The 16627-nt window shown below is 40.7% G+C and overlaps 1 protein-coding gene across 3 annotated transcripts in view; it reads left to right on the top strand.

The window, feature by feature from the left end:
• nipa2 (NIPA magnesium transporter 2) overlaps nt 1–14600 on the top strand; it is a 29111-nt gene extending 14511 nt beyond the window's left edge. For all 3 annotated transcript variants that reach the window (XM_078402091.1, XM_078402089.1, XM_078402090.1), the window contains 5 exons: nt 3308–3545; nt 4919–4975; nt 6321–6411; nt 10034–10194; nt 13675–14600. In XM_078402091.1, coding sequence (XP_078258217.1) covers nt 3395–3545; nt 4919–4975; nt 6321–6411; nt 10034–10194; nt 13675–14318 — 1104 coding nt within the window. In that variant the 5' untranslated portion in view covers nt 3308–3394 and the 3' untranslated portion in view covers nt 14319–14600. The remainder of the gene's footprint in view (nt 1–3307; nt 3546–4918; nt 4976–6320; nt 6412–10033; nt 10195–13674) is intronic.
• The last annotated feature ends 2027 nt before the right edge of the window (nt 14601–16627 follow it).

The raw sequence follows: 16627 nt of genomic DNA, 5'->3' as shown, positions 1-16627 counted from the left end.
TCAGGGGGTATGGGGAGAAGGCAGGAATGGGGTACTAATTGAGAATGATCAGCCATGATCACATTGAATGGCTCGAAGGGCCGAATGGCCTCCTCCTGCACCTATTGTCTATTGTCTATTGGAACTGCTGAGCTCATCCAAGTCTTCCATGCATTAAATTTTCATTACCATTCTCACCATGCCTCCATTTGCTTTGGAGCTTTGCTTTGCTCGATTTACCTCTCTTAAAATTTGCCTTTTTCATCCAAAGCAGAAAAGAATACTACTGGAGGAACTCAGCAGGTCAGGCAATGTCTGTGCAGGTGGAGGGATATATCAACCTTTCGAGTTGAGATCCCGCATCAGGACTGAGTTTAAAGGGGAGTTAATGAAAATGGTGAAGGGGAGGAACTGGCAAATGTTCGGTAGAGCCAGTAGAGGGAGGGGGCACTATTTTCCTTTTAAATGTCTGCAGTGGATCCAATCCATGCTCAAGAGAGTATGTCCTGCTAAATGTCATTTGCCCTCATCCAGACGGAAAAGTGACAACTGAATTTATTCAATGAACGCAAATCCCAGTTTTTCACAGCCCACCTAATTTTAAACAGTTTGTGTATCTTTAGGGCACAATCTGATCCTTTATTTTGAATATTTGTCAAATTTCCCTTGGTTCTATGCTTTTTCCAGAGTAACAAGACAATCCCTGCACAGGACAATATCAGCCAACATTATAATGGTTGTGATATTCATGCGTTTTAAACCAGATTTTAATCCCAATTTCTTTTCTTTAATTTCCCCATTAAGAGAGGGAACTTGTAGTGGGTAAAGCATTCTAGATAATTCCTTCCAAGGCCTTGTATAAGGCCATTATAATGTTTGCTGATATTGTCCTGTGCAGGGATTGTGGATTATCCTTCCAATACATGGCAGTCAGTACTCATTTATTACTCTATCTTTGCAGCCTTGAATTTTTAATAATGTCCTCGACTAAAACACTGGTCTTCTAGTTTACTGACTTTATTTTACGAGGAGCGCAGGTTTAACATTGGCCCTACCCATGTGTTTATATAAATCATATTTTTAATAAAAGCAAAACTCATATTTGAGGGGCATTCAAAGACACAGTTCCAGTATGTGTGTTTAGGAGACTGCACAGGAAAAACAGACATTTATTAATGGTGCGTGACACGTTCTGAGAAAACCATAAGACCTTCAGCAGTTCACGATGAAAAATGTTTAGGAAAATATTAATTCTCCCGTGAAGGGCATCCAATTCAGTCATCCATTATGTCTTGTGCAATACCTTCAGAGATTTCGTCACGGCATCAATAAATGGGTTACTTTGTGGATGAACATAATTAGGGCCTTTTATATTTGGTTTTTCGACAAGCTGCCAGATGAGTGACTAATTCAGAAGCGAGAAACCTTGGGGATTTGAGGGCGTTCTTGAGGTGGAAGAGTAATCGGCTGTATTTTCATATGGTAAGGTTGTTATGAAGTTAGGATTCACTACCCAGTATTGGTTTGTGTATCTGGGCAAAGACTACAATATCAGTAATAACTATTATAGTAATAGCCATTACAGGATAGAAGCTGTCAATAATTTACTTCAATAAAGCTGCTTGCAAATGAATCTTCCTTTGAGATTCGTGGTTTACAGGAATACATCATAAATGAAAGCCCTTTTTTCTTGCTAAACTATAAACCAGAAGAACAGTGTTTTAGTCCAGGACATAAAGTTCTGTTATAACTAAAAATTCAAGGCTGCACATTTTTCGTGGTGTGTTCCCGTTCTGCATTCTTGAAATTGTTGCTGTTGAGTTGAATAGAATTAATGCTTAGTCACATCTTGTGATTCTGTATCTGTTGCACATTCATCCATCCGTTAAATTTGCACTGGGTGTTTACTGTATGTTGTAGACAGCTGGGACTGTAAACATGTCGTACTGAACTTTATCCCCACAAATACTGGTTAGTTTTGTCCCCAGCCTGAAATTAGCGCAGAACATTTTCCACTTCCATCACTGTCCAAACCACACCAAAATAAAACTGTGAATTAAAAACTTCGAAAGCAAGCTCGAGACCAATTTAAAATAAATTGTTAAAGGTGTATTTTCACAACTGAAATTGAATCTTGTAAATCTAATTTTCTATTGCCCCTCTTGATTCCCAAAGAGAAAGGCAGTTCACACAAGTCCATTCCTTGAGTTTATTTATATTTGAAGAATATCTGCTAGTTATAATGTAATTGATTATTCACATTGATGGTAAATTCATCCAGTTGTGAATTGGAGTTGCTGTTGGAAGTTGTAATTTTTGAATAGGGACTATTATTGGAATTTGGGATTGATGATGGTTAAAGTGAAGGGTTGGAGCTGCATAAGTAGGAATGGAGGGTATGGTCAACTAAATAGAACCAATAACTGGGTTAGGGGCTAGATTTGGCAGTGGAGTAGGGAAATATGTATTATTTACAACATATATAATTTACGCCACATTTTTCTCCACTTTTCAGTTTTGAAATGTGTAAAATTCTGTTTAATTAATTTATCATCTATATTCTCCAGAGATGCTGACTGAATGGCTGAGTAACTAGCACAGTGTCATTTAAAAAAAAAAACCCCAGCATTTTGGGCGGCGTAGCGGTAGAGTTGCTGCCTTACAGGGCCAGAGACCCGGGTTCAATCCTGACTGCGGTTGCTGCCTGTATGGAGTTTGTACGTTCTCCCTGTGACAGTGTGGGTTATCTCCGGGTGCTCTGATTTCCTCCTACACTTCAAAGACATACAGGTTTGTAGGGTAATTGGCTTTGGTAAAATTGTAAATTGTCCCTAGTGTGCAGGATTGTGCCAGTGTACAGGGTGATCGCTGGTCGGCGTGGACTCAATGGGCCGAATGGCCTGTTTCTGCGCTGAATCTCTAAAGTATAAAAGTCTAAATCTGCAGTTCCTTGTTTCTCTCTCTTATTTATTATTATTGGCCTCATGGACTTTCATTCCTCTGGAAAAACCAGGCAACAAGTGCAATTACAATTGGTGTTTGTGAACAATTACACTAGAAAACTTAGAAAATACATTTTTATCATTTTAAATACTCATTGTGCCGTGCAATTTATCCATTAAGTATCTCACAAGATTACCTGGAACCCAATAACAAGCATTTCATTGCACAATCCAAGCTCATTCCACAACCTCATGTTTGAGAAAGGCTATGATGTGAAACATACATACCATGGGGAAATGGATCATAGACATTCTGCCTCAATGCATTTCTGAGGAATCAGTACAATAAACTGTTTTCACTTATTATTTATGTTCTTCAATTGCAGTGCAAGGCGTCACCTGTACCAAGTTGCACCGCTCCCAGTGGCAGCTCTTCGACTTGTCATTTAATGTGTTAAACGCCCTGCTTGCCCATGCCAAGAAGAATGGGGCAGGAAAAAGGAAAATATGACTTTTACCTTGGCTTGGTTCTAGCCATTAGCTCCAGCATTTTTATTGGAGGGAGTTTCATCCTGAAAAAGAAAGGCCTCCTCAGACTGGCCAAGAAAGGGTCGATGAGAGCAGGTGAGATTCTGTTTGCAAAATGGCCTCACAGTAATAATGTGAATAAAAAGAAACTTGTTCTGCATCACTGTTCGTATCTCTGCATCATCATCTCATCGGCTGGAGGTTGACAATAAATAAGAAAAACTGTTTTAAATCCACGCATATTTCCATGTGGTATTTCATTTTTTCTAAAGTCATACTCATTTTGAGGTAATTATGGGTGTATTGACAGATGTATAAAAACACTTCTAGCCAGTTTAAATTCTTCTTGCTCCTTAAGATATGTTTGTACTTGTGCCTTTGGATATCTTTCTGAGAGATTAGATGTGCATTTAGTTCATAGAATTATATATAACTTGAAAAAGGTATTCATGCCTTTCATGCTTGGCGTGTCTTTAAAAGACCTATATAATTAGTTCCATTCCCTTTCCCTGTATTCTGCAATATTTTCCCCCTTGAACTATTTAAAATTTTCTTTTGAAAGTTACGATTGAATCCAGACGATAGCAACCAGCTGTACCAATTTACACCTCTGTGCCCTATCCCACATCTTCTGTCTGCTTTAGTATGTTATCTTGTAATCTGTGTTTTCTGGTTTTGATGCATCACTCACTGGAAGCATCTCCTTATTTGTTCTCTCAAAACCCTTTTTGATTATGAAAACTTGATGAAAATCTTTCCCAAGCCACATTACGGCTCTGAGAATAATCGCTGTTAACTAATGTGTCAACATAACCAATGCCCTGTCCACTGATGCTGTGATAGTAGATCCTAATATATCCTCCATGGGCCTTGGAGTGGGTCCCCTGAACTGGTCAAAATACCAGCTTGTACATGACCTGCATCTTATAAAAGATTGTCCAACTTTTTTTGTTTTTGTACTCTGTATTTTGTCATTCTGAGGATACTGTGTACCATAGAACAATCAGCACTGAAGCAGTTCCTTCAGCCCAAAATGTCCACGCCGAACACGATGCCAAATTAAACGATTCTCCTCTGTTTCCACATGATCCGTATCTCTCCATTCCCTGCATAACCGTATCCCTATCCAGAAGCCTCTTAAATGCCACCATTGTATCTGGCTTTACCACCAATTATAGTTTTCTCAATTTTACTACCACCATCAAAGATATGTTTTTCTGCAAACCCGAGCTGTGTATCATTTGCTCATTTGCATCATATTTTTGTTTAATTAGTTACTGGAGTGTTTTGCTGGTGCCTCAATTAGTTAATCTTTAGCCTGAGCTGACAGAAAAACTAGCATAGTATGAACTCCAATATAAATTGAGTTATTTGTTATTAGTTAGGGGTGTGGTATGTGTTTATTGCTAAAGCTTTGATGCACAGCAATAATTGATTACTCTCCTGTGTCTTGATTCCTGTTGATGTAGGTCAAGGAGGACATGCATATCTTAAAGAATGGCTGTGGTGGGCTGGACTATTGGCAAGTGAGTGCAAAAAAGAATAATGTGACTCCTTCAAATTATAATGTACCAATTGCCTATATCTTTCTTTCTTCATGCCATTTCATTCCCTCTGAAGCCAATGATTTCTTCATGAAACAATTTATTAGCACCCTCCAGTGCCTTGCCCAAAGACCTTGTTTTTTTTCTCCCAATGTTGTATTTGCCACAGTGGGCATTAGGATTGACATCAATTGACTGAGATTAAATAAACAAAATATGAACATCAAACCTTGAATAGATTTTTTATCGTTTGTCTTCATCAATTCCATACTTAACTAACTCTTGTCATCTTAAAACTATTACTAAGTGGATTAATGCTTTGTATTGTTAGTTCTGTTACAGTGTTAACCTGTAAGATTGTGCATGGAACATTTTCCATTACAGTTTGAATTCTTTCCAAGTTAGGGTGAAACATGCACTCACGACTGGCTATTGTTTGATTTTGGTTTTTGCAGCTTGTACTTGTGAGCAAGATGGCAATTATTTCTCATGTTCTATCCTATTTGTGTGATAAATTCAAGTTAAATGTAGTGTTTATGTTTGATTGCTATTTTGATTTATTTTTAAAGATCCCATTCTTCCTTTCAAATTGTCTCTAATCTTTTCCAGTCCTGTGATGCTCCAGGATATCTGTGCTATTCTAATTCTGGGCTCCAGAGCATTTTGAAATGTAATTACTCTATCAATGGCAGCTGTGCGTTTAGCAGTCAAAGCCCCTACATTCTGGAAATCATTCCCAAAACTTCTCTTTCTTCCTTTAAGATACTCCTACTCTGCTTAAAGCTTTGGTGATCTGCCCCATTATCTCAGCAAAAGGACACAAAGTGCTCGAGTAACTCAGTGGGTCAGGTAGCTTCCCTGGAGAACATGGATAGGTAATGTTTTGGGTCGAGACCTTTCTGCAGACTGTCCCACCATAGAGCTTGGATTCGAACTTTGTTTGATAACCCTCCTGAGAAGCACCTTGGGATAATTTACTCCATTTCAAGGCATTTTACTGTTGTAAAATTCAAATGGCTTGTCGACCCTAGATAGGATTTTATGATTTCTAAGAGCAGAATTATGCCATTTGGCTGATCGTCTACTCTGCCATTCAATCATGGCTAATCTATCTTTCCCTCTCAACCCCATTCTCCTGCCCTCTCCCCATAACCCCTGACACCCATAGTAATAAAGAAATTATAATATGAATGTCCTGAGCTTTATCACAGCTATGCAGTATGTTTTGTCAAATTATATTGCTTTTTACCAACAATGCTTGCAAGCTTAAAATTATGACTAGTGTAAGACATCAATGTTTAAATGTATTCTTTATGCCTTTTTGCAGTGGGTGCTGGAGAGGCTGCTAACTTTGCTGCATATGCTTTTGCTCCGGCTACGTTAGTAACCCCCTTGGGAGCCCTTAGTGTCCTAGTAAGGTAAGATTGATGTTGCTCATCAGAGAATATGGTACCGACAAATATTCGCATGAGATTCCCCCCTTAATTAAAATAAAGGTATGGAAATGCAAAAACACACAAAAGTTATGCACTCTTCTCTAGTTTTGCAAATTCCTGTACACTGGATTGTGAGTTTCAGAGCATCTGAGTTTTGTACCAGATTCAGTGCTGACCCACATTCCCTCAAGCTGGAGAATGTTGGTGCGAAGCGCCAGAGGTGCTGAGTAGATGACATAGAACATAGGTGCAGGAGGAGACCATTTGGCCCTTCGAGCCAGCACTGCCATTCATTGTGATCATGGCTGATCATCCACAATCAGTAACCTGTACCTGCCTTCTCCCCATATCCCTTGATTCCATTAGCCCCAAGAGCTCTATCTAACTCTTAAATTCACCTAGTGAATTGGTCTCTACTGCCTTCTGTGGCAGAGAATTCCACAAATTCACAACTCTCTGGGTGAAAAAGTTTTTTCTCGTCTCAGTTTTAAATGGCCTCCCCTTTATTCTTAGAGTGTGGCCCCTGGTTCTGGACTCCCCCAACATTGGGAACATTTTTCCTGCATCTAGCTTGTCCAGTCCTTTTATTATTTTATACGTTTCTATAAGATCCCCTCTCATCCGTCTAAATTCCAGTGAATACAAGCCCAATCTTTCCTCATATGGCAGTCCCGCCATCTCGGGGATTAATCTCGTGAACCTACGCTGCACTGCCTCAATAGCAAGGATGTCCTTCCTCAAATTAGGGAATAATTTGACCCATCGGCTCGAAATTCCCACCAACCCGGCCAATTCTATTCACTCCAGGTGCTATCAAGTAACAACTGAAAGCAGTGGATATACAGCAAGGTCTACAGGACCAGACCACATGCCAGCCGCAGTACCTGAACCCCTGTGATTCAAAGCTAGCTACACCATTGACCAGTACAGTTACAGCACTGACAATGTGGGAAACTGCCCAGGTATGTCCATTCACAAAATGCTGGACACATCTAATTTACTTCATTATTACTCTCAAGTCTATTGTCTTGAGCAATGTGACGGAAACTTATCAAGGATCAAGGCGTACCCATAACCTACTCACCGATGCCCTGTTTGGGTTTTGCCAGCATCATACCCTAACTACAAATGTGGACCAAAGAGCTGAATTCTAGATGCAAGGTGATAGTGACTGCCCTAGACATCGAGGCAGATTTAACAGTTTTGCATTTAAGCATCCTGGTAAAATTGAAGTTCATAGTTAATAAAGGGAAAACACTCCAATGGTTGGCTTGCATGAAGAAGGAGATTGTGGTTGTTGGGAGGTCATGACAACGCCATCTATGCCAAAGCAGTCCTCTCGTTTGGCATCTCAACAATCATTCCAAACATTTATTCTCACTGCCGCGGGTGCATGTCTGCACTGTTTAACATTGCACCAACTGAGGCTATGTGTACAACATTGCCCAATCCTGCAACCTCCTGCTACCAACAAAGTCAAGGACAACGGGCAGATAGGAACAACTCTGCCTATTGTGCCCCCTCCAAGTCAGGCATCATTCTGTCGTCAAAATATATCAGTTACCCTTTATTGCCACAAGATCAAAAACTCTCACAGAGGCCCTTCACCAGAAGATATGCAGCAGTTTAAAAAGGTGGCCTAACACTACATTCTGGAGCAATTAGGAATTGACCGAAAAATGCTGCCCTGCCTAGAAAATGGCCAGATCCCAAAATGATTTTTTTTAAGTCATTCTCAACAAATACATAGCAAAAGGCTGATGAGGTCTGGGTGTATTTTAATATATGCTCATGCCTTTTGAAATGTGTGCACAATGAATGTGTATCCTTGGCAAACGGAAAGCCTTTGTGGTCATTGATTAGTTAACATAAACAGTCATTGTGAAGGTGTGGATGATAGCAGCGAATGAAATGTATCTATGGATCACGATATTGGACCTTTGACATTGCTGTGTTAAGTTGAGTACAACAGTTCTAACTTGAAATTAGAAATAAAACCACATATCCATTCCCATCATCATCAAGTGTTCATTTCTCTATTGCCCATGTTCTGCTCCTCCACCCACACGGCCCCGAGTTTGGCTCTGGGTGCACTTCCCAGAGCAAAATTCACACCACCATTTTCCACAAAGGAAAACTGCTTCTAGAGTGAGAGGCACATTGAGGTCACCCATTGCCCTCTCATCGCATTTCCTCTGCAGTGACCGTCTCTAAAAAATGTTTTATCCATGCAGCTCTTAATCTCATAGATGTAGTGTCATTCCTTCATCTGGCACTCAGCAGATTATTCTGGTGGCACGTGGTGCAAATGTCATCTAGGAATTTCTCTGTGCTGCAGGTGATATAGCATGTGAGATTGAATTCTCCTGACATCTTTTTAAAAAAAAAGCTGATTTGCTTGAAATATAACCCAGGTAGTATTTGGAAATAAAGTGTGGAAACAGACTCTACGGCCCACCGAGTCCGTGTTGACCAGCGATCACCCGTAAACTAGTTCTATCCTACACACTAGGAAAGGTTTACAGAAGCCAATTCACTTACAAACCTGTATCCTCCTTTCCTTCTCTCCTGAGATGCTGCCTGACCTGCTGAGTTACTCCAGCATTTTGTGAAATAAATACCTTCGATTTCAAGTCAAATTTATTTGTCACATACACATACACGATGTGCAGTGAAATGAAAGTGGCAATGCCTGCGGATTGTGCACAAAAAAGAATTACAGTTACAGCATATAAATAAAGTTAATAAGTTACTATAGTGTAGACAAAAATTTAGTCTCGGGGGTTATAAAAGTTGACAGTCCTGATGGCCTGTGGGAAGAAACTCCGTCTCATCCTCTCCGTTTTCACAGTGTGACAGCGGGGGCGTTTGCCTGATCGTAGCATCTGGAACAGTCCGTTACTGGGGTGGCAGGGGTCCCTCATGATCTTGCTTGCTCTGGATCTGCACCTCCTGATGTATAGGTCCTGCAGGGGGACGAGTGTAGTTCCCATGGTGCGTTCTGCCGAACGCACTACTCTGCAGGGCCATCCTGTCCTGGGCAGCATTTGTACCAGCATCTGCAGTTATTTTCTTACATTAACTTACAAACCTGCACGTCTTTGGAATGTGGGAGGAAACCGGAACACCCGGAGAAAACTCACTCGATCACAAGGAGAACATACAAACTTCACACAAACAGCACCCGAGGTCAGGATCTAATCCAGGTCTTTGGCACTGTAAGGCAGCAGCTCTACCGTGGCACCACTGTGCCGCCCTTGTGCTTGTGCTTTCCAGTGTAATTTATTGGTGAGTCTGCATTTGTCCTTAATATTGGGGAATTTTTTTTCTTGTAACTTATACTGCCAACAAGCAGGATCTACTATGTAGGAAAAGGACGATTTCCAAAGCAGTCGTACAAACCAATCTGTAAGTGGTCAAAGAATGTTTGTTGTCTCCGGTTCCATGGTGCCAGGACAGATCATTGAAGAGCAATTGTTGAACATCAGTTGTGCCTTCAACAAAAATAACCTTGACTACTGTAGCTATTGTATACTTTAATCTATCATTTATCTTGAGCGATATATTTACAGTTCTTTATATGTCAACTGTTTTGTTTTCACAGTGCCGTTCTGTCATCTTACTTCCTGAATGAGAGGCTTAATCTCCATGGAAAACTTGGTTGTCTTCTAAGTGTTGTGGGTTCAACTGTGATGGTAATACACGCACCACAAGAGGAAGAGGTGGAAACGTTACATGAAATGGCCATTAAACTTAAAGATCCAGGTGCAGCACATATTTTCAATTACTTAACTCCTGTGGTTCTTACTTAAAATAGGCATTGGTCAAATGTTGGCAGTAGCCATTTCATCCCACTGCAGGGATATGAGCACAAAATCTAGATTGGCATTCTAGAGCAGTGTTGAGGGAGGGTTGTGCTGGTGTTGGGAGTTGACTTTTAAATAGAAGATTAAACTGCAAGCCTTTCTACCCTTCTAGACTAGCATTCCATGAGGATTTCAGGAATTTTCTTGGAGACCTTAGCCAAGATGACCAGAAACAGATTATCTGCTATTTTATTTTATTACTAGGCGGTTCTTGTCTATAATTTGCCCGTGGGTTTCCAAATATTGTAGCTTTGGCTTTGACTCCATTTCAAAAGCATTTAATTGCCTACAGAGTGTTTTGCAACATCCAGAGGAGTTAAATTTAGTTTAGAGATACAATGCGGAAACAGGCCCTTCGACCCACCGAGTCCGCACTGGCCAGCACTATCCTACACGCACAAGGGATAATTTACACTTATACCAGCCAATTAACCTACAAACCTGGACGTTTTTGGAGATGTGGGAGGAAACGGTAGATCTTGGAGATAATCCACGCTGTCACGGGAAGAACATGCAAACTCCGTATAAACAGCACCCATAGTTGGGATTGAACCCGGCTCTGTTTTCACAATTATAGTTGGACTTCTCTTTGTCATTTTTCTAACTTTAGTTTTGGTTCTTTTATCTGTAGTGAGATGAATGTTTTGATGACGATAACCCAGCTGTACAACTCAGATTTACTGGGTAGTTACCTCGGCTGTGGTGTGCAGTAGATATGATTTCTCAGGAAATTATTTACATATAGTCAAATGATTCGATGTACCAATTTTTTGAAGCCGGCGAAGCTAAAGTTTAATGTTTAGTACTTGTAATATTGGACACAGAATAAGTCATGTAATGGATCAATCCTTCCCCCACACATTCATCTGTCCACCCAACTTTCTTCTCCCCTTGTTTATCCCTCCTATTCCCCTCCCAAACTTGGTACCATCTGTCCATCACCCATCATCCCTCCCCTCCGCCCAATCTGCTCCACCTCCCATCTCTATCTCATCCATCTACATACTGTTATACACTGGATTTTGTTCCTTTTCCTTTCACTCCTGATGCAGGTTCTTAACCCATAATGGCGTCATACACCATTTGTTTCGACAGATGTTGCTTGAGGTGCTGAGTTCTTCCAGTATTCTGTTTCTTATAAAGACTGTTTGACTTGGGTTTAGGCTGTGGCTCAGTTAGAGAGGTGAAAGTGGTAGCTAAAGGCTGCACATTTATAGGCAATAAGTGCAGGAGTAGGCCCTTCGAGCCAGCACCACCATTCAATGTGATCATGGCTGATCATTCTCAATGTACCCCGTTCCTGCCTTCTCCCCATACCCCCTGACTCCGCTATCCTTAAGAGCTCTATCTAGCTCTCTCTTGAATGCATTCAGAGAATTGGCCTCCACTGCCTTCTGAGGCAGTGAATTCCACAGATTTACAATTCTCTGACTGAAAAAGTTTTTCCTCATCTCCGTTCTAAATGGCCTACCCTTTATTCTTAAACTGTGGCCCCTGGTTCTGGACTCCCCCAACATTGGGAACATGTTTCCTGCCTCTAGCGTGTCTAACCCCTTAATAATCTTATGTTTCGATAAGATCCCCTCTCATCTTCTAAATTCCAGTGTATACAAGCCTAGCCGCTCCAGTCTTTCAACATATGACAGTCCCACCTTTCCGGGAATTAACCTAGTAAACCTACGCTGCACGCCTCAATAGCAAGAATATACTTCCTCAAATTTGGAGACCAAAACTGCACACAGTAACTCACTAGGGCCCTATACAACTGCAGAAGGACCTCTTTGGCTTGGAGCAGGAGTTAAATTTGTTAAAATGCAAATTCACAACCTGGAAAGGTTGATGGAGTAAATGATAATTTTACTGTACGTATGAAACTACAGTTGTGAACTTGTCAATAAGACTTCTTGGCATGAACTGCGACGTGCAGGAGGCCTAGGAGTGACTCCCACCAGTTTTTCCTCAGCCATTACTCCTTTGTGGAAATTGTCTCGAACACTTAATATAATAGCTGTACACTCAGATTGTTCAATGTTTCAGTTTAATTGGATGGTGCATCTCTGATATTTTGCCGAGAACTGCCTTTGGGATAATTAGTAGAAAGATTGAAGGCCTGTAATAAAGAATTGTGCCAAAAAGAATGATTGTAAAGTGAGAAATGCTTTTAGTGGTTGAACGTTCAGTGTTGGGCTGTAAACATTAACAGCATGGAAAAAAAGTTCTGCTCTTTGTCTCTTCCGACAAGCACTATATCAGAGGTAATGGTTGTTATTTTGGGAATGGAGGAACTGGAACTTAGAATGTTGTTTGTTCCTGATGGCTAGTTAAGGAAAGATTGGATGATCATTTGCCCTAATGATAAAGGCATTGTTTGATGTCATTATCCTATATGGATCAAAAGATGTTTAGTTTGATTCTTAATTTGTGTTGCTCTCAAATTATTTACGATGATCTCAGCTGTGGAAGCAGCTGAGGTTCAGTAATTGGCTTTATTACCCAGGGACATGAAGTGATGCATCAGAAATCCCTTTCATTTTCCTGACCCCAGGAACAGACTGCCAATTACTGAGAGCAAGACTGGGTGTCTTCAGGGAGAAAAAAAAGAACATGCCACACCTGCTCTTTTACTTCCTCCCTTCCCATCATCGAGGAACCCAAGCACTTTCCAGCAGTATTATTCATATATCCCATACACTGCATTTCATTGATTGCTTGTGATGCGGTGACCTTGAGCTTATTCTTTACTTTAATATCACTTTAGTTTTCCACTCCCACTCTGAGCTTTGCCTTTGCCCTTCCATCTTGTAGAGCTGCTGCCTCACAGCGCCAGAGAACCGGTTTCGATCTTGACTTTGTGTGCTGTCTGTGGAGTTTCCTTGTGACGGCCTGGGTTTACTCTAGATGCTCCAGTTTCCTCCCATATCCCAAAGACGTGGGTTTGTAGGTTAATTGGCTGCTGTAAATTGCCCCTAATGTGTCGGGGAAATAATGTGTGCAGGGAGGAACAGCAGATGCTGGTTTAAACCGAAGATGGGCACAAAAATCTGGAGTAACTCAGCGGGTCAGGCAGCATCTCTGGAGAAAAGGAATAGGTGATGTTTACGTCATGCTGCCTGCCCGTTGAGTTATTTCAGCTTTCTGTGTCTGTCTAATGTGTGAACAATTGTCAGTATGCACTTGGTGGGCTGAAGGATAGCACGTTTCTGACTTAGCATATGGCAACCTTCAGGACCTAGTATCGAATTGCATTAACTCTTTCTCTCTCCACAGATGCTACCTGCTCTGTGGAGTATTTTAAGGATTTTACGTTTGTAGCATCTGTTGTTTTTGTTTGTTAAAATTAGATTTGAATTTGCTAACAATATTTTCCACTCTGTTTCAGGTTTTCTGGTGTTCGCAACATTTGTCATCATTATTTCCCTTATTCTTATTTGTGTTGTTGGTCCCCGTCACGGGCAGACAAACATCCTGGTTTACATAACCATATGTTCTGTAATTGGTGCCCTATCTGTTTCCTGTGTGAAAGGCCTTGGTATTGCCATAAAGGAACTCTTTGCGGGCAAGCCCATCCTTACCCACTCTTTGTCTTGGATTCTTCTACTGAGCCTTATAGCTTGTGTAAGCACCCAAATTAACTACTTGAACAAAGCACTTGATATTTTCAACACATCCTTAGTGACTCCCATTTATTATGTGTTCTTCACTACATCTGTTTTGACATGTTCAGCTATCCTTTTCAAGGAATGGTATCATATGGACAATGATGACATCATTGGCACATTGAGTGGTTTCCTCACCATCATAGTGGGCATCTTTTTGTTGCATGCCTTTAAAGATATCAATTTAACACTGGCAACTTTGCCTGTGTTCATGAGAAAGGAGGAGAAGGGATTTGCTGCCAATGGTAGTGTACATTATGAGCGGTTGGACCACAATGTGGAAAACGAAAGCTGTACTGACAGTTCAGAAATGCACTCCTCTGAAATGATTTCCTCCAGAAGAAATGGCAACATAATCAACATGTGAGAGTCGGAAAATAACGTGTAAGGGATAAAGGAAATGCACTGCCTGGCCTATAGTAACTGTGCTGTCATAGTCACCAGAATTGAGCTGCTTGTAAAACAAAGATTATCTGTGTTGGTGACTTCATTTGTTGTAAAGGAGAGTCTCTCGGGACAATCATTTTTCCTCCAGTGTGATTGGAATGGACAAAGGGTTATTGTATTTACCTTTTTATTTGCCTTAATTTTCATGGCTCATTTTCTTAAAATAAACCATTCGAATGATGCATTCTGGTTTATGTGGATTAAGTTATTACTGGGAAAAATGTCACCAAGTCTCCATATTATATTCATTAATTTTTTTGAAAACAATACTGTATGCAATAAGAACCCTAATTTAAAGTTTGCAATAAACTTTAGATTCTCTTATGCTATCTGCAATATGTTAGTGAGAGACGTATATCTGCAACATTTAGTGAGATAGTGGAAAGACCAAACCTATTCATTATTTTTAAATGAGATTTCTGACCTATTATTAGGTTTGTGTTCAGTCTGAGCCTTACTGAAATCATACTCTAGAAAAAAAATCTGTTAATTTACTGCAGGCGTACTACAAGAATCACCCAAAGAAAAGTAAGAATAGAAATGTAAGAAATTGTTGTGTTTAGGAATAATCTCTTCCTATACACTTGTCAACTTGTATCTTATCTGATTCTACTGCCTTGTTTTATTTTCAGGGTCAAATCTATTAATAGGGAAAAATTGGACCAAGGATTAATACCCCCCACACACACACTGTCAGTTCAGAGGGAGAGTCTCAAAGCAAACTGCATTTCTATATACAGCTGGTGCCTGACCAGAGTTCCTCTGGTAGTTTATTTTTTGCTACATAGTTCAGCAACTGTAGTCTTTTGCTTATCTCTGAATTAAAAGTACATTGGGATATTAATAGGAAGGGTCTCAATCTAAAATGTCACCCATTCCTTCTCTCCAGAGATGCTGCCTGTCCCACTGAGTTAATAGAAATTTAATACACATTTAATAGGAAGAACAATAGGTTGTAAAATCTGCTAATCAGGCATCAAAGTTCCATGCAGGCCAGATTAACTGGGTTTTACTATATTAAGAATATTTCAGTGATAATATTCTTCCTTCATTTAGTAGGTAGACTTTAATCCTATTTCTCATAATGAAAAGTCTGCCAGTTGGATCTAAATTAAAAATTCTGAGTCACAATGTTTTAAGTAGTTGCTTTTGAGACTTGAGCCACATTTCAAGGGTAAAGTAAATGGAATGTCATTAATGGAGGATCACAAAATGCTGGAGTAACTCAGCGGGTCAGGCAGCATCTGGAGAGAAGGAATGAATGATGTTTCGGGTCGAAACCCTTCAGACTGATGTCGGCGGAGGCGGGACAAAAAAAGGATATAGGTGGTGAGAGAACTGGGAAAGGGGAGGGAAAAGAGGAGCTATCTAAAGTTAGAGAAGTCAATGTTCATACCGCTGGGCTGTAAGCTGCCCAAGCGAAATGTGAGATGCTGTTCCTCCAATTTGCGATGGGCTACCGGATGGAGTCGAGGGGAGAGGTAAAGGGATAGGTGTTGCATCTCCTGCAGTTGCTGGAAAAAATGCCCCCCTCTCTCCATCCAAGGACCCAAACAGTCTTTCCAGGTGAGGCAGAGGTTCACCTGCACCTCATCTATTGTATATGCTGTTTCAGATGTCAACTTCTCCACATCGGTGAGACCAATTGCAGGCCCGTCGATCGTTTCGCTCAACACTTTTGCTCAGTCTGCCTTAACCAACCTGATCTCCCAGTGGCTGAGCACTTCAACTCCCCCTCCCAGTCTGACCTTTCTGTCATGGGCCTCCTCCAGTGTCATAGTGAGGCCATCTGCAAATTGGAGGAACAGCACCTCATATTTCGCTTGGGCAGCTTACAGCCCAGCGGTATGAACATTGACTTCTCCACCTTTAGATAGCTTTCCAGTTCGCCCACTGTCTTCCTGTCTCCACCTGAAATGTCACCCATTCCTTCTCTCCATAGATGCTGCCTGACCCGCTGAGTTACTCCAGCATTTTGTGATACCTTCGATTTGTACCAGCATCTGCAGTTATTTTCCTAAACATTTGCCTTACTACAATTAACTTGCGGACACTGAATCATCCAATGAAGTGTCACCTCAAATTATTGCCTTCGATGCTAAAATCCTTTATTGTAAAACTGCAATTGCAAAAGAGGAATTCAACTGGTAGAAATGATTAAAAATCAGGTTAGATTCTTGGCAGGGTTATCCTGAAAACTCAGGAGAAAATGATCAGATACGTATCCAA

Source organism: Rhinoraja longicauda, chromosome 7, assembly GCF_053455715.1.
Source record: "Rhinoraja longicauda isolate Sanriku21f chromosome 7, sRhiLon1.1, whole genome shotgun sequence".
NCBI classification, from domain to species: domain Eukaryota; kingdom Metazoa; phylum Chordata; class Chondrichthyes; order Rajiformes; family Arhynchobatidae; genus Rhinoraja; species Rhinoraja longicauda.
Note: the sequence above shows the minus strand (reverse complement) of the source record. Positions and strands in the feature narration are given on the sequence as shown.